Below are 25,652 nucleotides of genomic sequence, written 5' to 3'. Positions count from 1 at the left end.
AGCTGTAAGGGCCAATTTTTATCATGTCCCTATGCTATCCTCCAACATGCCTCCAGGCATGTTTTGACTTCCACAGATAAAGTTCCCCAAGAGGTATTGTATCTGTGAAGAAGCTGCTCAGGTGCATTACTGTGTTACTGACTTTCAGAAAGCCTCCATAAAAAGGTCAGTTCTATCCTCTATGCGCAGTGTAAATGCTCGTCCATGTACTCCCACTCAAACTCTTTCCTCTTTCTCATTTGGAGACCTTCTGAAGCATTGGGAAAAAAGTACTAAATCACCAGTACCTTGGAAGGCAAGACAGTAGCCAGAGAGATACAAACTCAGCCTTAATGTCACAAAAGTTGAGCTGATGTTGCAAAGATTGAAAAAATGCCTTGAAAATTGTCCATACATCAAGACAGCATGGAGGCTGTGACAAAAGCAGAAAGGACACAGATTTTCAGTCATCTGGCAAAACTTGATACAGCTGGTACTGCTTATAGTACCATTTATTTGCTACTGGACAATGTTCAAATGGCATTTCCACTTTTGTTGTTAAGGCCAGAAGTAGTCAACTAACCCACTGGATGATTATCACAGGTCATTATGCACCACTGCCTTCTGCTCAGAAAAAAACTGTGTTTTAACAGTTATCTCCCAGATGAATATCTAACCTCAATTTGAAGGTGTTCAGGGCTGCAGAAACTATGACCATCTTCGAAAATTTTCCCAGTGAATAATTATTCTTGCTACTTCAAACCTCTCCTCAGTTTTTAGCCCAATACTGTCTGACCTTTTTTTTCCCCGATGTACAGTTTAGTTCTTTTTCATTAGGAAAAAGCACCCCTTGGTACTTCACAATTTCCTCCCTTCATTATATGACTTTTTTTCCAATTTTGAAAAATCTTTGTAGCTTTGAATAATCTTTGTCACTTTTATTTCCTCTTCTCCATCTAAAATCTTTTGAAATTGCAGGTATTTCGACTGACTGTGGATTTTGGTTTTGGCTTAGCCAGCACTGCCTTCAGTTGAGTTTTGGTTCCCTTCACTGTCCCTTATTACATGTCCGAGTATCACTTGGATGACTGTTTTACAGTAGGAACTCACATTACAGTCCATTTATTATGATACTCTTATGCTTTTCAAAGTTACTGCTTTCCAGAAAAAAATAGTGTAAAAGGGAAAACTGGTCTGCACCAACTATATCTAGATACAAAACCTCATGCTTAGTTACATTAGTGTATTTCTTTGAAGAGGAAAAAGTGATCGACTTCAATCTTTCCTCCTCATTACGAATTACAATTGCAGTATATTTTTGTTCAGTTTCTTGGCTGCAATTTGAGATTTACGTTCACACAGTTGCTAAGGCTGAATAGCATCAGGTCTGGTACAAATGCTTGTAAAATCCATCTGGGAGCCCTCCCATTCACTGACATCCTACCTCTTGAAAACTGCCACCCAGTTTGGAGTCCATTAATATGTTCTGTAATGTTATTACATGGTGCTAACTTTCAATTAGGTGATAATATAGTAATCATCTTGTAGGACTGTTTTTTTTTTTTTTTTAAATATCATACTAACTCTGGCTGGGCTGGATTTAACTTTTCCCACATCAGCCCATTATAGCAGTGTGCTTTGCACTTGTAGCTAGAACAGCACTGATACCACACCAACGCTTTGGCAGTTGCTGAGCAGTGCTGGCACAGCATTAAGACTCTCTCCAACCTGACTCCAAAGGCCAGTAGCCTTTGGGGTGGGCAAGAGGTGGGAAGGGGACATTGCCAGGACAGCAGACCTAAATTGACCAAAGGAATATTCCATAGCATATGATGTCATGCTCAGCAATAAAAGCTGAGGGGGATGAAGGGAGACAAATGGGGGGGTACTCTCATTATGAAAGCGTTTGTCTTCTGGAGCAACTAGTACATGTATTGAGGCCCTGCTTTCCAGGAAGTGGCTGAGCATTGCTTGCTGATGGGAAATAAAGAATAACCTTTTTTCCTTTTGCTTTTGTGCACAGACTTTGCTTTTCTTTCATTAAACTGCTTCTATCTCAAAAAACCACAACAAGTATCAAGCTACTTCACCAATGAAAAATTTAACACTGGCACAAAATGAAGTAAGAATTGCTCTAAAATGTCATTCGATGTGTTATGGTCCCATATAAGCTTTTTAACCTGCGTAAAACCTTTGTCATCTTTTCACTAGTTTGCTCTGTCTGATGCCAGACTAAACAGGAAATAACTTTCTCACAGGAATTTTGAAAGAACTCAAATGTTTAACTGCAGCACTATTGTCAAAAGTGCATCATCTACCATTATAAATGGTAGACGTCACTACCATTTACTGTACCAGGACTGACAGTGTCAGTATAACTCAAGTCTACAAAGAAGTGCTCTAGACGGTATCTTGAGAGCTACAGACCAACAAACCTAACTTCCATTCCTTGTAAAATTATAGAGTCAAGAAAGAGTAAAATCTGTGAGCACATGGATAGATAGCATTTGTTGGCTAAGAGTTGTAATACTCTCACATCAAAATCCTTCATCTGAACCTCAATAATTAAATAACTCAGGATCATTCACTGCTAGGCTGCCCACATAGGACTTTACCTTTGAAATGAAGACACCTGGTTCATGAATCCCAAATGGATGGCTTGAATGGTCACTGCCTCCTACGATACTGAGTCCCAGGGGGCCACCTGCTTTTACAAGGTGTATTTCCTTGAAGGAACAAGAGGTAGTGTTACAGAGAATAAAGGATATCACATAGGGACCACAAACACTGAAAAACATGGAGTCAGGGATGTTCTGTGTGAGTGAGCACAAAGTAATCTCCCACAGGACAAGAGGGTTACCCACTACTTTTCAGTGCTCCAACAACCCAGTGAGCCAGCCCTCATCGCACTACCACTTTTTCATATGAAAAAATACGAAGATTACACTATCCCATGTTCTAACAGACAGGCTCACCTCAATGGGATATTGATCCTCCAGGCCTTTAGACAGATGGTTCCTTTGCAGTTCCTTGCAGGAAGGTGTCTCCTCAGGTGGGCTCTCCCCATGGCTGGGAGGCGGTGGTGGGGAGTGCATGCGCACTCGTGGCACGCCTGGTGAGTCTCCCTCGCTGAGCTGCTCTGCACCCTCTCTCTCTACCAGCAGCACGATGGTGGGGGAGGATGCGGTAAGCAGCGCTACTGCCTGATCATGCCTGGCTTCTGTCATGTCTACCCCATTGATCTAGAACAACCCGCAAACTCAGTGTCAGACCATCACACGAGTACACCCTGTCATTTTAAGCCTTAGCAAAGCACCCTAAGGGACCCCATTCTGTGAAAACCTGCCCCTTCCCAAAAGTCTGTAACCAAAGCACTCTGTAACTTACCCCACTTCTTCCTATCTGGCAAAAGGACGTGGGCACCTGCTCATTCCCAGCTGACCACCATCCCCTTTCTAGACAGATTACCAACACCTTTCACCTTCCCCTCCAAACCTCCAGGCCCTAACACCTTTCACCTTCCCCTCCAAACCTCCAGGCCCTATCAGCATCAGTGATGCTCCAGAGGACTACAAACACCAAGTATGATGATGCTGTACCTCCTGGAGTGCTACACAGCTATTGTCAAGACTATGCCCTTGTTCGTTCATTATCAGGAAAGTATCTACGACTCCTTTTTGGCTTTGCATGCCAGCTTTCTTACTTGGCCATGACAAAAGAAACCCAAGAGGTTGCATTAAAGGAATGGGTTCAAAGATCTTAATATGGGAGGAAGGCAAAAAGCAGTGATTCCCAGCAGTGATGTCACAGTACACTAACGCACCATGGCATCAGCTACCTTTGAACTAGGGCATTTGCCCATATCAACCACTCTCAGAGCCCAGACATAGGCACTGAAAAGCTGAAGGACACAATCTGATGTGTGCTAGCTACTGGGCCACTGTTCCCTCATGCTGGGCAAGGTTAAGGCAGTCTTGGGAGGATAGTCCTGTGTTGTCAGTTTTAAGCCATAAAAAGTGTACCACGGGTATAAAAAGATTTGGAAGCAACAAGAAACAGACTCAGCTAGTCAACAGTGACTGTCTGGCTGACACAAAAAGAAAAATAGAAATATTTTGGACAAGAAGACATTATCCAATATGCTATGCGAAATAATATCAAGAATACAAATATAGTCTTGCTACGGTATTGGTGAAAGAGACAATGCTCTGGACACAGAGATGCTTCCAGTACATACATGGAAGCAGCAATGTCATTTGTACAAAGCACTGAAGAGACCTCATCTGAAAAAATGTATACTATTCTCATACTTCACACTAACAAAATAAGGAAATCTAACATAGGTTATCAAAATGCACAGAGAAATGCTTGTAGGACAAGAAGGGGAACAGAAAGCCTTTCCTACAAAAATAAGATACAAAGTAGCTTGACTAGAAAATCAAAGGAACGGGAAGGATGTGACTGTTCTCCAAGAGGAAGGCTATTCTGTACAAGGGACAGAGCATCAAGAGAAAAGCTAAGTTAAAGAATGCTGCCAGAAGCACCAAATTTGCCATGACAACATTAACATTGAAAATTGAAAGGTTTCTAGTCCATAGTTTTTGGAATAGCTTTCCAAAATGAATAACAATGACATGAAAATAATAGCTGTTAAGATGGAGTTTGATCAGCTTATGAAATAATAACATGACTTTTTAACAGCCACAGCAACTGGATTTTGTAGCCTGATTCCTCACTGTCTAATTCCTAGAAATATTGTAACTATTCCCAGGCTCCTTTCAAGAAAGCAGTTTCTGGGCAAAGTTGACAGTGCACTGTCTGACAAGGCTTTGTCCAGAAACTTCATAAACACTACCACCACCCTCAACCAATCTGCACTATCCAGATCCACAGTCAAGTGTGCTTACTCTGCTTATGACACGGAGGCTTCAGCCTACAGTGGGGTTTTTGTCAGACTATCAGCAATATTACCCTGCTCACTAGTTATCTTCTGACTATCACATAAAAAGCAGACGAGATAGCCCTACACTCCTAGTTGTGACACGGTCAGGAAACTCTCAGCCCCACAGCCTATCCTCCGATACTCGGACATCTGTCCCAAAGGGACATCTTTGGCACCAACTACAGAGGCCTAACAAGGATGTGAAGATGTTCGAGCCCGCACATACATGCAGGAAGAGGCTCTAGGAAGGATGCAAAAGTACCTGGGTAATGGCTATTCAGCATAAAAGGCAATAAGCAGGAAAGATAATAAATTAAACAGAGAGATGCACAAACCTAATGAAAAGCAGGTGACAGAGATAAGTCTCAAGACACTCATGGATGGATCACTAAATCACTCAAAAGGTAACATTGAAGAAGTGTGACCAAAAACCTGGTAATGAAGATTATCATGGGTTGTCAGAACAGCTCTCACAGGAAAAAGCAAACTCACTACAGGAAGTTTTAAAAGGGATTGTGTGAATATGCAAAATTTACGATGGGATGTTTAGGGGGAGAATCACACATAGGGAAATGGAGGGGCCAAGGAGTGGGGAAGAAGGAGTATGGGAAAACAGAGAAGGTAGAGAACAAGAGAGGCTGATCACAGGCAAGCAGGCTGCTCGACAGTATACTTGTCTGGGCAAGCCCTGTGCCTGATCACCACAATCTGCTCTACCTTTTTATCATATCCTGTTCCTATTTACTGTGTGAATTTGTTCTTTATTCTGCATATGTACTAGCGCAAGACCCACTAGTAAAACTCATGCTGAACTAGCCAGCAAGTAGGAATCCAGTATCTGGAAAAACCCAGCAGCTGGCCCAGAGACTGAATAAAAGGCTCAGGGTCTGACCAAAGAGCTTTGAAGAACTTGATGCTTGGGCCAGAAACTGAAGAGACCTGCAAATGTGAATTTGCATGGTGGTTAAGTGAGGGAGTGCACGTGTATGTTCCGCAAGCAAACCTTAAACCTGATTAGCCATTGGGTAGAAACAGGGTTAAGCCATTTGTGTTGTTCATGCCCTATGAGAACCATTCATCTTTATATGGAAGCCTGAAAAAGTACTTCCTCCTTTCCTGTCTGTGCAAATCCATGGCCAGTTGTGCCTGTAGGGCTGGACCTGGGAATGGGGAAAAGCAGCTGCCTCACATCTAGTGGACTGGTAAGGAAGAATCCTCTTAGGTCCTCCTGTCTGAGGGATGCAGCAATTTTTAACGAAGATGACATGCAGATGTGGCTTGGCCCTTAGGCTTTTATCACCAGATGAAGGCCCTACATGTTTCACAGAGAGACCTGCAGTAGCAGCATGCACTCTTGACTTCATGCATTCCACTCTGAAAAGTGAGCTCTGTTATTCTTCCACCACTGATGAGAATGGTCAGAGCACAAGTATACAGTAGTACTTCCTCAGACTCCAACGAATGAGGTCACAAGAACTCCCCGAGTCAGAGGTATGTCATATACAACAGTTCTTGACAGCATTTTCTGCATGAGCTTCTCTATTGCCTGGCAATCATACCTTCTCAGCTCTTGGATAGCTAGTTTTCAGTGGCCCTTATTGCTGTGTCTCTACATAACAAGAGAACAAGGGCAACAGGAGCAGTTGAGCTATCAGAATGCACAGAGGAAGGGAAAGAGTATCATCTGTCCATGCCACAGGGAGCTATAGATCTCTAGCAAATTTCTTAGTGATCAGACTGCTCTTTAGGACCCTCACATATCACTTGGTACCACTACTGTTCTCAGTCTCCCCCAGATTAAGTATTCTTCCTTCTACTCCCAGTTCTATCCCCCCCAAAATAGCTGCCCTTAGTCACTGCTCCCAGTCCTGCACCCTCCCTGCTAGATTCCCATCCAATGACTCAAGCTCTCCAACATTCCCCCATGCAGCTCCCTGTCCCATTTGCTTTCTGCCCCATCTTCCACTACCAAGACGACTCTCAAGATGCCTGTCACAATTGTGTCAGGGTGCTATTCATAAGAGACACTAGAACATGAGGAAGGCTGGAGAATTAGTAATCAATCACCGGTGAGTTTTGTGGGGTGTTAACATTGAAGAGAGATCTAGGCTGGGCTCTTCAATCCATGTACTCAAAGCTCCCTGAAGAATGTAAAAGGAGCTATCCTGGTCCTTCCCTGTAGAGAAGTCCGGGATGATATAGAGCACAGGGGAAGAATATGAAGCTGTGCTGTATTTCTTCTCCCAAGAAAACAAAAAATCTTTGGCAAAGTGATACAGAAGCATGACTAGGAGACCATGGCTTTGGCAAACAGGCTTCTGCCTGCTGGACCTGTGAAACCACCTGTATCTTAACCAGGGCCCTCTTGCTTTCCCCATAGGGGAACACGAGCAACCTACACATCATATCCTGTAGATCATCATGTCCTGAAAAGCCCTCCAATAAAAATGGGCCATCAATGCTTCAGAAGAGTTGTGGTAAAGACAGAATTTGTGTGATGCCGTGTGGGCACTGTTCTGAAGTGAACAGGCACTCCTTCAACATCCAGTATCACTGGGCCAGGACAGTTCCACAGGTCTGACCTAGCAGCAGATTTGGCCAGAGACAGGGCAAAACTCACACAGCTTGCTCATGAGTCTCTTAGAATGAGCAGAACATCTCAAGGACAACTATCACCAAGAAGATAGGAGAGGCCTCAGGATTTAACGCTACCACCACCATGTGGATACTGTGAACCCCACAAGCAGGAAAGGCAGAATAGCAGCTGCTACCAGGAGGCACACCTGCTGGAGTTGCTACAGTTAGACACTTGCTGGAAGGTGCAGAAGTTATGTGAATAGTCTAGACTAGGTAAGGATTCTCCTGAAAGATAGTAATTTGTACCTGATTTCTTAAGTGATCGCAAGATTTGAGCTGCAACTGACGCTCAACACCACAGCTTTTATGACTGCACATAGTTGAGCACAGGAAATATCCTTGAGAGCAGAAGACCATGCTCATGGATATACTCCTTACCTATGCAATAACACTGCACATATTGTTGCAGTGAGGTGTGTCAGAGGACTAAGGACAGCAAAACCTTCATCCACGTCAAAACCTAACAGTGCTCCTGAGTTCTGTAAGCCTTGGGCTCATACAAAGCAGTCTGAAGACACTGCAAGCTATTACTAGGGAATTAGATCTGCTTTCCTATGAAGATGCCCATGGATATAAATATAGCTGCTAATGGAGGGGTAAATGGGGTTTGACTTCTGACTCCATTCTGAGATCTTGTGTTTCCTTCTTGCCACAGGTAGAGCCAATTAACACCACATGATGGTCTGTGTGCCTGTAATCACGCCTCTCAGTCATGCCTCTGTACCAGTGGAGCATCAAAAGATGAGCAAAACCAAAATAATTTAGGCTATGGGGAGGGATTCTTTTATCAGGGAGCGTAGTGATAGGAGAAAGGGTAATTGCTTTAAACTAAAAGAGGGTATTTGGATTAGATATTAGGAAGAAATTCTTCATGATGAGTGAGGGTGGTGAGGTAGTGGAACAGGTTGCCCAGAGAAGTTGTGGATGCCCCCATCCCTGGAAGTGCTCAAGGCTGGGCTGGATGGGGCTTTGGGCAACCTGATCCAGTGAAAGAAGACCCTGTCCATGGCAGGGGGGGGTGGAACTAGGTGGTCTTTAAGGTCCCTTCCAACCTTCCAAACCGTTCTATGATTCTGCTATTCTGTCTGGCAACAGTCGGGGTCAATGCTTGATTTTGGGAGGGGGTGGGGAGCCCTAGCAAGGACAGAGAGATGCTGTACCACGGTGTTCAAGTCTCTTGTCAAGATATGCCTGTCAGACCTGGGCTAAAGCTCCACTAAAATTTTGTGCCAGAGCAAATACAACACAGCCCCCAGCCTAGGGATAGAGCAGACAGAAGCCAGCACTGACAAGGCTGTATCAGTGTTTACTCACACCAGCTCTGTGGTAACACATGCTCTTACCACAACAGCTGGATCAGAAACCCACCACCAGCACCAGGATGCAGGAGCTTTCACATGGAGGCAGCATGCGAGCTTGGGAAGAGGGTCAGGAGACTCAGCAGACTCTCCCCCACACGAGGGAGAGGAGGTGACACATTAGGCAGACTTGAGGTTAGAGGCAGCAGTGAGATCCATATCACTGGCACAAACAGGAAGGGAAACTGGGGCCAGAGTTTGAAATGAAAGCAGGGGGAAGCACTCCAATGTGCCCTGCCCAGCTCCACACTGCCATCAGGCAGCCTCCCTCCTCTTCAGCCTATACTGACCCCTGCCACCCCGCAGGGAGCAGCTGTCAGCTGTGCCTCAGAACGTCCCTTCCCACACATCCTGCTATGGCACAGCTCTCCAAGGCTGTCCTACAAGGCTCTGGAGGGACCCCAGGCTAGGGCAGTGCTGTCATATCACCCATATTACCTCTCTCTAGTACAGCCCTGACTACTGCGTACTGTCCCTGTGGGCACATGCTCACACGCTCCACTCAGGGAAAGGAGACATTAACTGTACCCACTACCAGTCACAGGCTGCTAAAAGACAGGGAGAGAACCAGCAATATTAAGTGCTCTCACAGAAGACCATGGAGATGAAAAAAAGACCCTCAAAATCCATCTTCAAAGACAGGAACACATCTCCTGTCTGAGGAAGGGCAGGAAGCTTCATTTGTGCCTGCTGTCCCAAGAGCAGCGAGTCAGACCCCTTCCAGACCCTCCTGCCCTTCCCTGCATACCCGCACTCACCGAGATGACCCGGTCTCCTACATGCAGGATCCCGTCCCGATGGGCTGCACCACCCTCTGCAATTCGTGAGATAAAGATCCCCTGAAAGACAATCAGAAAGGTCAGAGCAGCCTTGTACCTCCCCTCACCAGAGCTTTGCTTTCCCAGAATCGCTCCCTGACACCAGGCAGGTCTCAGCTCTTTCCCCTTTGCAGAGCCCTCCCCTGCCCTGGCACTTCCCCTTCATTCCTCACTCAGCACAAACCCTCTTCTGCTTCTGGAGCCACCTGCAGCAAAGTCTTCATATGGCCGAGAGCCCAGAATATGTCAAGAGGACACTGGCAGGATTAAATGTCACTGGCAGGAATTGTGAGCCTCAGCCCCGCCTCCTTTTGAACTTCTCTCTTTCCCTGACTTAAGAGTAGATTCTGGCTCTCAGCGAGACACAGACTGCCTGGCTCAGCAACTCAGAGTTCCTGGGCAGAGTTCCTATGCTGCCTCAAGCAATGTAAGGAAGACCCCATGCTGCTCCCTCATGATGTGCTGAGAGTTGGGATTGAGCATCTTCCCTCCCAAGGAATCGTTACTAACCGTGTCACCAGCCCGGTAGGGTGTGGAACCTTTGCCACCAGCAATGCTGAAGCCCAGACCCTTCTCATTGCGCATAAGGCAGGTGGAGTATCTCTCCGTGGGAGGTGTCCCCTCAGGCCGCTCTGGGAAGCGTAGGCCACCTCGCCTCTCACGAGGGCTGTAGTCATCCTCAGGGCGAAGCGGTGTGACGGTGATGGCATTCTCTGGCTCCACCATCCGCTCCCGCAGGACTGTCATGGAGACAGAGCTTCCTGATCCACGCAGAGCTTCCACTGCCACATGATGCTCAGCACAATGCAAGGATACGCCATTCACCTGGGGACAAAAAGAGCCAGGCACAACCCTCCCTTTGTGGGGAGATCTTCCAACAGCCTACAAAGACAGCTCCAGTCTTAGCAGTCAGTGTCCAACAAAAACACAGCTCATCTCCTAGCGCTGCAACCCTGTTCCAAGAGGGACACGACAGACCTCACCTGCTACCCCACAAGGGAGCTTCCCTGTACTCAGAAAGCACGTGCTGCCTAAATACATAATACAATGGCTAGTGGGTGGGGCTCAAAGGGTTGTACTGAATGGGGTAAAATCATCCTAGCAGCCAGTCACTAGTGGGGTTCCACAGGGCTCCATTTTAGGGCCAGATCCCTTTCATTTCCTGAATGCAGGACTCAAATGCATACTAAGCAAGTTTGCAGACAACACTGAATTAGGAAGAACTGTTGACTCCTTTGAGGGTAGAGAGGCCTTGCAGAGAGATCTGGACAAATTAGAAGGCTGGACAGTCACCAACTGCAAGAAATTTAGCAAAAGCAAGTGCTGAATTCTGCACCTGAGATGGGGCAACCCTGCATATATGGACAGACTGGGGGATGAGAGGCTGGAGAGCAGCCCCACAGGAATAGATCTGGGGGTTCTGGTTGACAGCAAGTTGAGTATGAGTCAACAGTGTGCCCTGGCAGCCAAAAGGGCCAATTGATCCTGAGGTGCATCAGGCATGGCATTGCTAGCCAACTGAGGGAAGCGATTGTCTTACTCTACTCTGAGGTAGTGCGGCATCACCTTGAGTACTGTGTACAGTTTTGGGTGCCACAATATAAGAAGGACATAAAACTATTAGAGAGTGCCCAAATGAGGGTGACGCATCTAGAGGGGAAGACATATGAGGAGCAGCTGAGGTCACCTGGATTGTTCAGCCCCAAGAACAGACTGAGGGGAGGTCTCATCGCAGCCTGCAGCTTCCTCACAAGGGGAGCGGAGGGGCAGGCGCTGACCCTCTCTGGTGACAGCGACAGGACCTGAGGGAATGGCATGGAGCTGGGACAGGGGAGGGTCAGGCTGGATATTAGGAACAGACTCTTCACTGAGAGGGTGGCTGGGCACTGGAACAGGTTCCCCAGGGACATGGTCATGGCCCCAAGCCTGCTGGAGTTTAAGAAGCTTTGAACAATGCTCTCAGAAATATGGTTTGATTTTTGGGTGCTCCTGTGTGGACCCAGGAATTGGACTTGATGATCCTTGTGGGTCCCTTCCAACACAGGATTTTCTATGGTTCTGCAATACGTCTCCAAGGTAGCCCCTGCCAAGCACAGGAAAGGCCCTTTCTGCGAAGGGGAATTCTCTTCCACAGGAAGCCTCATCCTCCCCATCACCTCTACCATCCCCACAAGGCAGCAAACCCCAGGCAGGTAACTAAAAGATAAATGGCAATGTTAATTAAACAACCTACTCTTTGAGCTAGGGGGGATTTTGTTTTCTCCTTGTGCAGTTCCTGATGCTTAATTTGGCTTACAGACTAGTGCAATGCACTTATGCATCAACCTACATCTCTCCATTCACTCTCTAGTCATTAGAAATATTAGCTAGGTTCTTACCTCCAGAAGCTTGTCCCCAACACGAACCCCTGCACGAGCTGCAGGTCCCTCTTCTGACACACGGGAAATAAAGATGCCCTGGAAAGACACTCTATGTCAAAAGAAGTGGAGTCCATTCCTCAACCATGTAAAGCGTGGAAGGAAAGTAGTCCACCCCGTTCAACTTAAGGGAAAGGGGAAATCCCTTGCCAATCCCATACCCTGGCTGTGGGGACAAGACATCCACATCACTCCGTTCAGGAGTTAGTGGAAAGGGGAAAAAAATTCCCGTTCCAGGGCTACCCCACATGTGACAAAAAGGAAAAGGGAAGGAAACAATAATCCTTTTCCAGTAGGATGAGAACAGCACAGCTGATGCTATCACATGTGGAAGACAACCCTATACTTTTCTCCTTTTGAGTCCTGTACATCAGGACACAAGTGGGAAAGAAACTGCTGCTCTCATTGCTGCTCTTGGCGGTCAGTAGCCTGAATGTTTGAGAAGTTGTGCTCCAGCCCCCTACTCCTTGGCAGGTCAAGGGTTGCTCTCCACCTTGCTCTGTGAAAACCCAGTCCAACCGCCACAAAGCTCTTACATATGGAAATCCAATGTCCATCTACAGAGAACTAGTCCCTGAAAAGTGGGTGCTTCAATGATTATGCAGTCCAAGGTCTTACCTCATCGTCACCCTTATAGGGGGTGGAGCCCTTGCCCCCTGCGATGCTGATGCCCAGCCCCCCTGTCTGCCGCACGATAGTCAATGTCAACTGGAAGCAGAATGAACACAGGTTACAGGTCAGCGCAGGCGTAGAAGATGCCAAAAACATCTTGAAGAGCAAGAGATGACTACTTCAGAGAATAAGCACAAGAGTATAGACTTTATCTGCATGCATCTGCTCATGTATTTGTGTAAGCTGTGGTGTCGATGCCTCAAAGGTACCAAAGTTGCGATACGTATAAACAAACCAGTTTTCCCAGTTTAGTTCTGAACTATATCTCAAGACCAAGAGTTAGTTTGCCTGTATTGAACACACTGGAATGGGATGTCCACCACAAAATAAACTGATAAAGAGTGGAATAGGACTGGATAAGAAAACAGGGATATTGTTCATATCACAGCCCAGATCTACCACATTGCTCTCTTTGAGGTGCAATTCCATACAGCTACTGGGAGATTAAGGATCACCCTAATGTAACATGCAGTAACAAGAATGGCACATGTTCCAGAATACACTGGGACAGATACTTGGCTTTACTCTGTTGATGGAAATCAATGTGTTATTCTGGAAAAGCCATCTGTCTTGTTCAGTGGCTCCTTCCTCTTCTCCCCTCTGCACGTGCAGGCTCAGAAATGTAGCTGTGCAATCCAGAAGCCTCTTCTTCCTATCTCCCATTTCCACGTACCAAATTAAGGCCCCTTTCAATAGCAAAACTCTCCTCAAACTTGAACTGAAATTGCCTATATTCAGGACACTAGCATGAACTATTTGTGTTGCCCCAAGTCATGAGAAGGAAGGTAAGGAGCATGTGGTAGGAAACGGAAAGGAATGGGATAGGCAGGGCTCCCTCGGGGATCTGTCAGGGCCAAGGACCAAGGAGCTGGTGATGCAAGTGATGGAAACCTACACAGACTTCTGGAGAGAACAAAATTTACTGTCCTCCAGATGTCACTTCTCTGGAAACAAAGTCCAGAACAGAGAGCGGCTGCTGCAGAGGTTTCTAGCTTCAACATCAGATCCACTTGGCTTTGGCCAGGCCACAAGGCAGTCAACAAAGGAACCAGGAGAGCCCTTCCTTAATGCCCTCCCTTCAAATTTTTCTTCATTTTCTACAGTGACAAAAGCAACAGCTTGTGGGGCCTTCACATTCTACTAAGATCAAAAACCCCAGGAAACGCAGAATTACACTGAGGATCTTTGCCATTTCCTTTGTGCCCAGTCAATGGTGTAGTAGAAAGGTGGCAGAATCTTCACAAGCTTACCCTGGATTCTAGACAGACCATACATACATTGTCTGTAGTGCAAGACCTAGAGACTGAGTTAAATCCAAGTACTGAAAGACATGGATTATTCAGTTGAGACAAAAATGTGGTGGGCATAAAATAGCATTGTATATCATTGATAGCACACTTTAAAACCGCTTATACATTACATAAACTCTTCTTGTGTGAAAAAGTCTATTAGGATCTAAGTGAAAATACTCATTATATTCTCCAGTCTCACTGGATTTTGATAATGCTATAAAGGCTTTTATCTAATTTGATTAAAAATTGTCAATTTGTCTACAGAAAACTTGGTTCCCATATGTAGATTAGAGAGAATTCTAATAACAGGATCCAGATATTTCTGAGTAAGATAGCTGATGATTTTGCTCAGTGACTGAATATGACAAGATTATTGTTTTTGACTTGCTTTTGACAATGAACAAGGAATATATGGTGTCACTGGTTGAAGTCACTTTCAGTTTCACGCTAAGTTGATTGTTGAAACTAACTGAAAGATAAACCACAAAACAACGGATTTCACAAATTCACAGAAACCAGACCAAAAATATCAGGAAATCTGCCAGAAAAGTCAACTGTGCTGAGGGCTAAGAACCGCAGGTCTATCAATGTAAATTGAAAAAACAAAACACCAGTGAGGAACCAAGTGTAACTAAATTTAAAGACACTGCTGGAACAACAGCAAATTGGGTTGCATGGGACATAAATATATTTAGGCTAGAAAGAAGATTTCCAACTCCCAAAGCAAGTAAGTTCTCCCACAAAATATTGTGGTAAGAAACCAAACTGGTGAATGTTTGTTTGAAGTCTATGGAAAGACTATGAAATTAATATGTACCTGACAAAAAAGAAACCTTACAAAAAAGGTTCCAGTAGCCTATACGTGTCTTTTAGTTTTACATTCAGCACTAAGAAGATGATGAAGGGCCTAGAATGGAAGATATATGAAGAGCAGTTGAAGTCACTTAGTTTGTTCAGCGCAGATAAGAGGAGGCTGAGGGGAGGCCTCATGGCGGCCTGCGGCTTCCTCACAAGGGGAGCGGAGGGGCAGGCGCTGAGCTCTGCTCTCTGGTGACAGTGACAGGACCCGAGGGAATGGCATGGAGCTGGGACAGGGGAGGGTCAGGCTGGATATTAGGAACAGGTTCTTAACTGAGAGAGTGGTTGGGCTCTGGAACAGGTTCCCCAGGGACATGGTCATGGCCCCAAGCCTGCTGGAGTTTGAGAAGCCTTTGGACAATGCTATCACACATATGGTCTGACTTCTGGGTGCTCCTGTGTAGAGCCAGGAATTGGACTTGATGATCCTTGTGGATTCTTTCTAAGTTGGGATATTCTATGACTTTATTTCATATAATGGCTAAGACACTGCTTTTTGCACTGAAATACTAAATTATGCCTTCCTAAAAGTGTAACTGTCCTGGAGCTGCTTTGACTTTCATTCAAGAAAACATTTGTCCTAACAGTAGGGGATGGCACTGTTACCACCCCTGCACACTCTTGTCAATAACTTTTCTGTGTATTTATTTCTCTTCTTGCATTTATGCTCTTAGAATCACAGATCCACCCACCACCCAACAGTGGTTCATCTCAGGCTTAACAACAGATCTGTGATATTCCCCACCTAGAAACATGCTGCTCATCTGGTTCTGGTTCCTTACAGCAGCAGAACAGGCAAATGTTCATCAAGTGGGCAACATGTCTGGTGTTCCTCCCAGACAGGCAAGCATGCATGCCCTCAGTGGAAATGTGCTGCTCGGACAGGGGTAACGTGGGAAAATGGCAAAGACCACCACTTCAGCCTGAAGTTGGCATTTCCCTGAACTGGAGAATAGGAAAAAAAACATTTATCATACTGATTGCACCAAAGTAAAAACCAACAGTTACCCTTCCCTCCCCTCTCCTCTACCTCCCTCAGTCTCATCTGTGTTTCTGCCTCTAAGTCTCTGGGGAACACACTCAAACAAAGGCAAAAGTTAGTAGGGCTGATTGATAGCGCTTTCAACTAGATTTGAAGGAGGAAAGGGACAAAACTGGTCCTGCCACTGATAAGCTATGGGACTGCATGCCAAAAATTGAGGGACTGTGTGCTAGCAAGACCCTTCAGTCTGCCCCACGAGGGGCTAGGTTCAATGAAGCACATCTGAAATGTTTCTACACAATTGCACGCAGCATGAGAAACAAGCAAGAGGAACTAGAAGCCCTGGTCCAGTTCCAGAGCTATGACATCGTTGTCATAAGTGAAACCTGTTGGGAAGAGGTCTGTGACTGGTGTGTTACAATGGACGGTTACAGGCTCTTCAGAAAGAATAGGCAGGGCAGGCAAAGCGGGAGGGTGGCACTCTATGTAACGGAGGCACTGGACTATACAGAGCTTGCGGTTAGCAACAATGCAGTTGATAGGCTCTGGGTAAGCATTAACAGACAAATATAAAGGAGATGTCATTGTAAGAGTCTACTACAGACCACCTGGCCAGGATGACAATGACGAATTATTCCTTAAGGAACTGAGAGAGACTTCTAGATCGGCTGTCCTTGTCCTTATGGGGGACTTCAGGATTTCAACCTGCCAGATGTCAACTGGGAATATCACATAGCTGAGACAAAAAGGTCCAGGAGATTCCTGAAGCACCTTGACGGGCTAAAGTTGCGCCAGGGGAGGTTTAGGTTGGATGTTAGGAAGATTAGGAAGAACTTCGTCACTGAAAGGGTTGTTAGGCATTGGAATGGGCTGCCCAGGGGAGTGGTTCAGTCACCATCCCTGGAGGTCCTTAAAAGACTTTTAGATGCAGAGCTCAGTGATATGGTTTAGTGGAGGACTTGTTAGTGTTAGGTCGGAGGTTGGACTAAGTGATCTTGGAGGTCTCTTCCAACCTAGACGATTCTGTGATTGATGATAACTTAGTATTTGTACTAAGAGAGCTGACTAGGAAAGGTGCCCTCTAGGACCTGTTGCTTGTAAACAGGGAGGGTCTTGTGGGTGAAGTTGCAATAGGTGGTCGCCTTGGCCATAATGACCACGAAGTAGCTGAGTTTAAAATCTTTGGCGACAGGAGGAAAACTGCCACCAAACTTCAACCTTGGACAGGGGGAAAGCAGACTTCAGACAGCTCAGGGAACTAGTTAGTGAGGTCCCCTGGAAAGTGCTTTTAAACACATTGGGGTCCAACATTACTAGTCATTTTTTAAGTACCACCTCCTAAGAGCACAGGAACAGGGAATTCCAAAATGTTGGAAGTCAAGCAGTAGGGACAGGCTGGCCTGGCTGAGCAGGGATCTTCTTCACAGTATCACAGTATCACAGATTTCTAGGTTGGAAGAGACCTCAAGATCATCGAGTCCAACCTCCGACCTAACACTAAGTACTCCACTAAACCATATCGCTAAGCTCTACATCTAAACGTCTTTTAAAGACCTCCAGGGATGGTGACTCCACCACCTCCCTGGGCAGCCCGTTCCAATGCTTAATAACCCTTTCGGTAAAGAAGTACTTCCTAACATCCAACCTAAAACTCCCCTGTCGCAACTTTCGCCCATTCCCCCTCGTCCTGTCACCAGGCACGTAGGAGAACAGACCAACCCCCACCTCTCTACAGCCTCCTTTAAGGTAACTGTAGAGAGCGATAAGGTCGCCCCTGAGCCTCCTCTTCTCCAGGCTGAACAAGCCCAGCTCCCTCAACCGCTCCTCGTAAGACTTGTTCTCCAGACCCCTCACCAGCTTGGTCGCCCTTCTCTGGACTCGCTCGAGCACTTCTTCAAGTGCTTAGGCAGAAAAAGAAAGTATACGGTCACCGGAAACAAGGTTGGGTGACATGGGAGAACTACGCAGAATCACAGAATGGTTGAGGTTGGAAGGGACCTCTGGAGATCATCTAGTTCAACTCCGCTGCTGAGCACGATCACCTAGGGCACATTACACAGGATTGCACTCAGGCGGGTTTTGAATATCTCCTAAGAAGGAGGCTCCACAACCTCTCTGAGCAACCTGTTCCAGTGCTCTGTTCACCCTTACAGTAAAGAAATGTATCCTCATATTCATCCAGAACTTGCTGTGTTTCAGTTTGTGCCCATTGCATCTTGTCTTGTCACTGGGCTCCACTGAAAAGAGTCCAGCCCCATGCTCTTGACACGCTCCCTTCAGATAGTTGTACGCATTGATCAGATCCCCTTCACAGTTTCCTCTTCTCCAGGCTAAGCAGGCCCAGCTTCCTCAGCCTGTCCTCGTGCTCCAGTCCCCTAATCATCTTTGTAGCCCTCCTGGACTCACTCCAGGAGCTCCATGTCCTTCTTGTACTGGGGAGCCCAGAACTGGACACAATGCTCCAGGAGAGGTATCACCAGCGCTAAGTAGAAGGGCAGAATCACCACCCTTGACCTGCTGGCAACACTCTTCCTAATGCACCCCAGGATACTGTTGGCCTTCTTGGCCACAAGGCCACATTGCTGGCTCATGGTTAACCTGCTGTCCACCAGGACTCCCAGGTTCTTCTCTGCAGGGCTGCTCTCCAGCAGGTCAGCTCCCAGCCTTTACAGGTGCATGGAGTTACTCTGCCCGAGGTGCAGACCCTGCATTTGCCTTTGCTGAACTTCGTAAGGTCCCTTACCGGGCAGTGCTCCAGCTTGTCCAGGTATGGATGGCAGCACAGACCTCTACAGGGTTACAGGGATTCTGCTCACCTTTGCAGGGAGAGAATTTGTGCGGGCAAGGCTCAATTAGAGTTGAAGCTGGAGAGCATTGTGTGGGACAATAAAAAAGGGTTTTTTAAAGTATGTTAACAGGAAAAGGAGGACCAGAGCAAACATTGGTCTGATACTTGATGAGGATGGTCACCTAACAAACAGGGACATAAACAAAGCGGAGATGTTTAATGCATTTTTCACCTCTGTCTTCAACACCAGTGATGGGCTCTGGGACCCCAGCTGCCCTGAATGGGAGGACCATAACTGCAGGAACGATAAATGCCCAGTCAACCCCAAACTTGTGCGGGATTTGCTGCTCCACCTGGGTGCATGTAAGTCTGTGGGGCCTGATGGAATTAATCCCAGGGTACTGAGAGAGCTGGCTGATGTCATTGCAGGACCTCTCTCAATTATTTTTTAATGGTCTTAGGAATCTGGAGAGGTCCCAATTGACTGGAAGTTGGCAAATGTGGTCCCAATTTTCAAGAAGGGCAAGAAAGAAGATCCTGGCAATTACAGGCCTGTAAGTCTCACTCAGTGCCTGGTAAAATTATGGAGAAGATTATTCTAGGAGTTATTGAAAAACACCTGAAGGACAACACAGACAGCGGTTGTAGCCAACATGAATTCACAAATTTCCTTTTACGATAAGATCACCCATCAAGATGACCAAAGGAAGCTGGTCAATGTAACCTTTCTGGATTTCAGTAAAGCTTTCAATACTGTCTCTCACAGTACCTTCCTGGACAAAACGACCAGCATACAGTTAGATAAGAGCATAATAAGATGGGTGAACAACTGGCTGATGGGTTGCGGACAAAGGGTTCTTGTAAATGAGGTTGCATTGGGATGGCAACCTGTCAGTAGTGGGGTTCCCCAGGGCTCCATTTTAGGACGATTCCTCTTCAATGTTTTCATAAACAATTTGGATGTAGGACTTGAAGGTGTTTTGAGCAAGGTCACTGGTGATACAAAATGGGGTGGAGCTGTTGACTTAGTCGAGGGTGGTGAGACCTTGCAAAGAGGTCACAGAATCATAGAATATCCTGAGTTGGAAGGGCCCCAAAAGGATCATCGAGTCCAACTTCTGGCTCCACAAAGGTCTACCCAAAAATCAGAATTCAGACTGTATCACTGACAGCATAGTCTAAACAATTCTGAAACTCCGACAGACTTGGTGCTGTGACTATGTATGTGACTATGTATTTGTCCAGATCTATGATCTGGACAAATTAGAGAACTAGGCAGTCACCAACAATATGAAGTTTAATAAGAGCAAGTGCCGGGTCCTGCAGCTGGGAAGGGGCAACCCTGGCTATACACACAGACTGAGGACAAGATGTTGGAGAGCAACTGCACAGAAAGAGATCTGGGGCTTTTGGTTGACAACAAGCTGAATATGAGCCAGCAGTGTGCTCTGGCAGCCAGGAGGGCCAACCATATCTTGGGATACATCAAGCACAGCATTGCTAGCCGGTCAAGGGAAGAGATTGTCCCTTTATACTCTGCGCTGGTGCGGCCTCACCTCAAGTACTGTGTGCAGTTTTGGGCGCCACAGTATAAGAAAGACAAAACTGTTAGAGAGTGTCCAAAAGGAAGGCTACAAAGATGGTGAAGGGTCTGGAGGGGAAGACATACGAGGAGTGGCTGAAGTCACTTGGATCGTTCAGCCTGGAGAAGACTGAAGGGAGACCTCATAGTGGTCTACAGCTTCCTCACAAGGAGGAGCGGAGGGGCAGGTGCTGATCTCTTCTCTCTGATGACCAGCAATAGGACCCAAGGAAACGTCTTGAAGCTGTGACAGGGGCAGTTCAGGCTGGATATTACAAACAGGCTCTTCACTGAGAGGGTGAAGGCACTGAGAGGGTCAGGCACTGGAACAGGCTCCCCAGGGAAGTGGTCACGGCACTGAACCTGCTGGAATTCAAGAGGCATTTGGACAACGCTCTCAAACACATGGTCAGATATTTTGTGTGCTCCTTTGGGAACCTAGGAGTTGGACTCGATGATCCTTGAGTCCCTTCCAACTCGGAATATTCTCTGATTCTAAAGACTGGTTTGAGTCTAACCTATTTTTCACAGATTTTTGATATAGCTATCTTTTAACAGATTCTCTTGATCCTGTGAGATTTTCCAAATTGCACTGAGTAAACGTATACCTTTCTAGAGAAACTAGAAGCATTGCGCATATGGTCAGGCTTACTTTTCTCTAGCAGCCAGGGATATCTGAATATTGCCCAACAGACTTGGAACAGTATTTAGTGCTGTGTCCTACAAACTGTCAACTAAGGATTTTTGCAACTTGTTCTTGACAGGGGCACAGCAGATACAGAGGCAGAAATCTAGACATTTAGAGGGTTCAGCAGACCAAGTATGGAACTGCTGCTCTTCAGAGCCTGCTGAAAGACCACGTTGTTCCTCCAGACTTACGCAAAGGAGTGAGGGTTTAAGGGCTTTATTTCCAGAAGGCAGCAAGTTTCTGCATGCATAGACATCTTTTTATAGCATGCTATACATTTAGAGGCAGTGTCTGATCCCTGGATTTACTCCACTTGAAACTTTAGATGAGACTGGGTTGTCAACAGTGACTTGGAAAAGGCAAATATTCAATAAATACTTCTGATCTGTATTTAGATAGAAATAAGATAATGCATACATATCACATAAATCACATTTCACTCCAACAGGAGCTAGAGAATCCATTAAATACCATCAAAATGAATAATCACTTAAAAATTAGAAGAACTAGATAACCTGTACCCAAGAGTCCTAACAATTGACCAAGGTCTCCAATATACTTACAGAGTACTTATAAAATTCTGGAAACTTGATACCCTGAAATAGCATTTACGTTGTGCTGTTAAATTACGATATTAAAAGATTATGCCTACAACTACCAGTCAGTCATCCTAGCACCATTTCCAGAAAAGAAACAGAAGAACTAGTATGCATGTCCCTTACTGAGCAGACAGAAATAACATGCATATCAAGCAGCTGAATATTATGAAAATTAGGTCTTTCAAACAAGCAAAAACACCTACACCATTATTCCATTCCTTGACAAGATTCTAAACTTGGCTGACAGATTAATAGTATAAATCTAATAAGCAGGCTTTTGTAAAACATGAAACTTCTTATCACAAGACATTCTCACTGACATCACAGGATGCTGGGTTTAGTTTTACATTACACAAACTAAGAACTAACTGAAATAAAGAAGAACCATGAAGTAGGATTCTGCAGAGATCTTTATCAGGCCGGATGTTATTTTGAATCCCTGACAGAAGAAAATGCTAATTGTTCTTTATGAGAGGAGCATAGCATCCTTCCAGTATGGGAGAGGATGGGATAAAAATATATATTTTTTAAATCTTTTTCATGCATGACATTAATGACTTTATATGAAAAGATTATTCCACGCTTGTAGCAACAAAGGAATTAGGGATCACAGAATCACAGAATGGCTTGGGTTGGTAGGGACCTTGAAGAGATCATCCAATTCCAACTCCTCTGCCATGGGCTGGGACACCTTCCACTAGACCAGATTGCCATTGGATACCCAATGAATTTTCAGCAGCAGTCTTAAAAGAAAATCTTTTCAATGCAAAACTACAATTAAATTGCACAATTTACTCCCAGTGAATACTGTAGAATAAAAGTGTATCAGTGGGATTGGAGAGATGAGACAAATTCATGGACAGCAGCTCCACTGTATCTAGTACAATGGTATGAACAGTTCAGAAATCCTTAATAACATATTACAAGGACCTGGGAAAATACCAGTGAAAGGATCACAATGCCTCACTAAAAACCGCACTTCATAATTCCCAAATAAAGACCTGCATACCCACCAAGAGAGGTGTCTTTACACAGATACCACATCCAACCCTGTGTCCGTTTCCAGGAACACCCCAGCAAAATAGAAGGTAGTTACAGAAGAGACACACAACAGTTCAGGAGCCAGAGGCACTGACTCACCAGGAAAGATTAGAAGAGCTAAATCTGTCTGGCTTCAGTAAACAGTAACTCATGAGGACATAGGGACAGGCTGAAAATATCAGTGAGCAAATGGAAGGTAAGACATCACTGCATGAGATGTTGAGAACTAAATTAAAAATGAACAACGGAAAAAGGAACACGAAGGAAAGATCCTGCCCTGGCAGAAGAGCTGATCTGAAGATTTTCTGGCTCTGATTTTTCCTATTCCTCCTTTATAATGTTTTGTTAGTTACAAGGGGAATGGATACCTGGCAAGGCAGAGATGGCAGTATACTAATGACTGACAGTAGCATGAAGAGCAGACAGGACAGGTGACCTGCAAAGCTAAATGCTCAGGTGTACTCCTACAGACCCCCCTTCTCCAAAGAGGCTCCAAGACAATGGATGACAGGACATTAAGTGAGGATGATGGAAAGAATGCAATATATTAAATGTACCTCTTGATGATGACTTTTGAACTGTAAAAACCTCTGGGTTCATATAGGTTCATATAGATAGTTAGTTCCTCCATTAATTCCAGAAATAGGGATTTAAGAAGCTAGTCCTTCCTCCTCATCACAATAGGCACACAGGTTTCCTACAGCCATGGAAACATCAACAGCAAAAGAGAGGTTCCTGAAAGAACTGGACTGGCTAAACCATGGTACACAACAGGACAGAGTCCTTCTGGAAATGAAAACACTCAACTGCATAGATAAAAAAAATCAGTATTGGACAAAGATAAAATCATAGAATGGCAACTGATTCTCTGCCAAATACACAAGCATAGAATGGTTTGGGTTGGAAGACCTTAAGGATCATCTAACTCCAACCCCCTGCCATAGGCAGGGAAGTCACCCTCTCAGGTGATCAGGTTGGCCAAGGCCCCATCCAGCCTGGCCTTCAACACCTCCAGGGATGGGGCAAGTGAAGAATTTCCTTCTAATGTCTAGTCTAAATCTATCCTCTTTTAGTTTAAGATCGTTCCCCCGTGTCCTATCATTATCTACCCGAGCAAAGAGTCCTTCTCCACCTTTTTTTTTTTTTTTTTTTTTTTTTAATAAGACCCCTTTAATTACAGAAAGGCTGCAAGGAGGTGTCCCCGGAGCCTTCTCTTCTCCAGGCTGAACATCCCCAGCTCTCTCAGCCTTTCTTCATAGGAGAGGTACTCCAGCCCCTTGATCATCTTTGTTGCCCTCCTCTGGACTCGCTTTCTTGTGCTGGGTGCCCCAAACCTGGATGCAGTACTCCAGGTGGGGCCTCGTGAGAGCAGAGCAGAGGGGGACAATCACCTCCCTCCCCAGCCGGTCACACCTCTTTTGACAGAGCTCAGGACACAGTTGGCCTTCTGGGCTGCAAGCACACACTGCTAGCTTATGTTGAGCCTTTCGTCCACCAGAACCCCCAAGCCCTTCTCCACAGGGCTGCTCTCAGTGAGTTCTCCCAGTGTGTATTCATCTGGGATTGCCCCAACCCAGGTACAGATACAGAGCATTGAACCATTCCCAGAACTAGAACAAAAACCTAGACGTGGAAATCCTGCAGACTGAGCTAGAATGAGTGATACTGAAATGCGTTATATTTTTTCCTCTCTTTAGCAGTAATGGATTTTTATTCCTATTCTTATTGATGCTCTTTTGTGTTAAAATCATTGGTATAGTCATTCATTTTGTATAATTCTGACTAAAAATTTTCACATTGAAACTCCTTTGCAGCCCAGAAATTTCTTATTGTTTTAAAGGTCCATTTTAGGAATATGGAATTAAAATGGCAGTATGTAATTAAATGACAGAATACTGGGAAATTTATGAAACTCTTCTAAAATTTGTTTCATTGACTAGCCTCACACTAAGAATTGCTTCATTTCCATTCTGTGCTGCTAAGGACAGCACACTAGAAAAGTGTTTGTCCAAAGTGACAACGAGATAGAAGGAAAATTCTTGCACTAAACCTGACATCGCTCATTTTAAAACATACAATCAGAGATATGCTTAAGAGATTATATTAGCAGTCTGGAGAACAAAAACTCACTGAGAACCTTGACACTGAATGGAGGAATAAAAACAAGGTAGCTAAAGAGAATTCCTATTCATAAACAGAATCTGCCACACCGTAAGTGGAAGAAAAACTATGGAATACAGGGTAATGAAGACTGAATAAACTCTGTCATCTTATCAACAGTCAACAAGTTTGAGTTCAAGTAGAACAGGTGCATGAAAGGGCAGTGAGAAAGACAAGATATAGAGAATAAATCATAGAAGAGAAGACCAAAAGAATCTTCTTTTAATCTAGCAAAATGAAGGCTGGAAGGAGTTGTGACTGACATCCATAAAAATGCACAAAGGACAAAGGGTCAGACAGCAGAAAAGATTTTTCAGGAAAAGAATATAATGACAACAATGAATAAACAAGTGCAAGTTTAGTTCGAAATCAAGTTCTCCAGTCATTCAAGAAGTAGAAATCTGGAACAGCCTCCCAGTAGAAGAAACCTGAGTGTGCATGTATGTACTGGGAAAGTGGAAAACACAATCTATATTAAATAAAATGTTTGACTGAGTTGTGAAATACAGTACAAACTCAGTGATCTAAATGATGTGGCACAGTATACCCTCAGCAAGTTTGCAGAAAACACTAATCTGGGAGGAGTGGTGGACACACCAGAGGATCCTGCTGCTGTCCAGAGGGACCTCGACAGGCTGGAGAAATGGGCTGATAGGAACCTCATGGAGTTGAACAAGAAGTGCAAACTCAGCACTTGGGGAGGAAGAACCCCGGGCACCAGGGCGTGCTGGGGGCCACCCGCCTGGAAAGCAGCTTGGCAGAAAAGACCCTGGAGCCAGCAGCGTGCCCTTGTCACTAAGAGACTAAGGGTATCCTTGGCTGCATTAGGCAAAGCATGG

The 25,652-nt window shown here is 45.3% G+C and overlaps 1 protein-coding gene across 19 annotated transcripts in view; it reads right to left on the bottom strand.

Annotated features, from left to right (window-relative positions):
* SCRIB (scribble planar cell polarity protein) overlaps positions 1-25,652 on the bottom strand; it is a 125,018-nt gene that overhangs the window by 49,899 nt on the left and 49,467 nt on the right. For all 19 annotated transcript variants that reach the window (XM_080582886.1, XM_080582900.1, XM_080582897.1 and 16 more), the window contains 6 exons: positions 12,770-12,859; positions 12,113-12,190; positions 10,245-10,559; positions 9,675-9,755; positions 2,955-3,221; positions 2,595-2,705 (listed from right to left, as the gene is read on the bottom strand). In XM_080582886.1, coding sequence (XP_080439012.1) covers positions 2,595-2,705; positions 2,955-3,221; positions 9,675-9,755; positions 10,245-10,559; positions 12,113-12,190; positions 12,770-12,859 — 942 coding nt within the window. The remainder of the gene's footprint in view (positions 1-2,594; positions 2,706-2,954; positions 3,222-9,674; positions 9,756-10,244; positions 10,560-12,112; positions 12,191-12,769; positions 12,860-25,652) is intronic.

This window comes from Anser brachyrhynchus (genome assembly GCF_964034855.1).
Source record: "Anser brachyrhynchus genome assembly, chromosome: 2".
Taxonomy (NCBI): domain Eukaryota; kingdom Metazoa; phylum Chordata; class Aves; order Anseriformes; family Anatidae; genus Anser; species Anser brachyrhynchus.
Note: the sequence above shows the minus strand (reverse complement) of the source record. Positions and strands in the feature narration are given on the sequence as shown.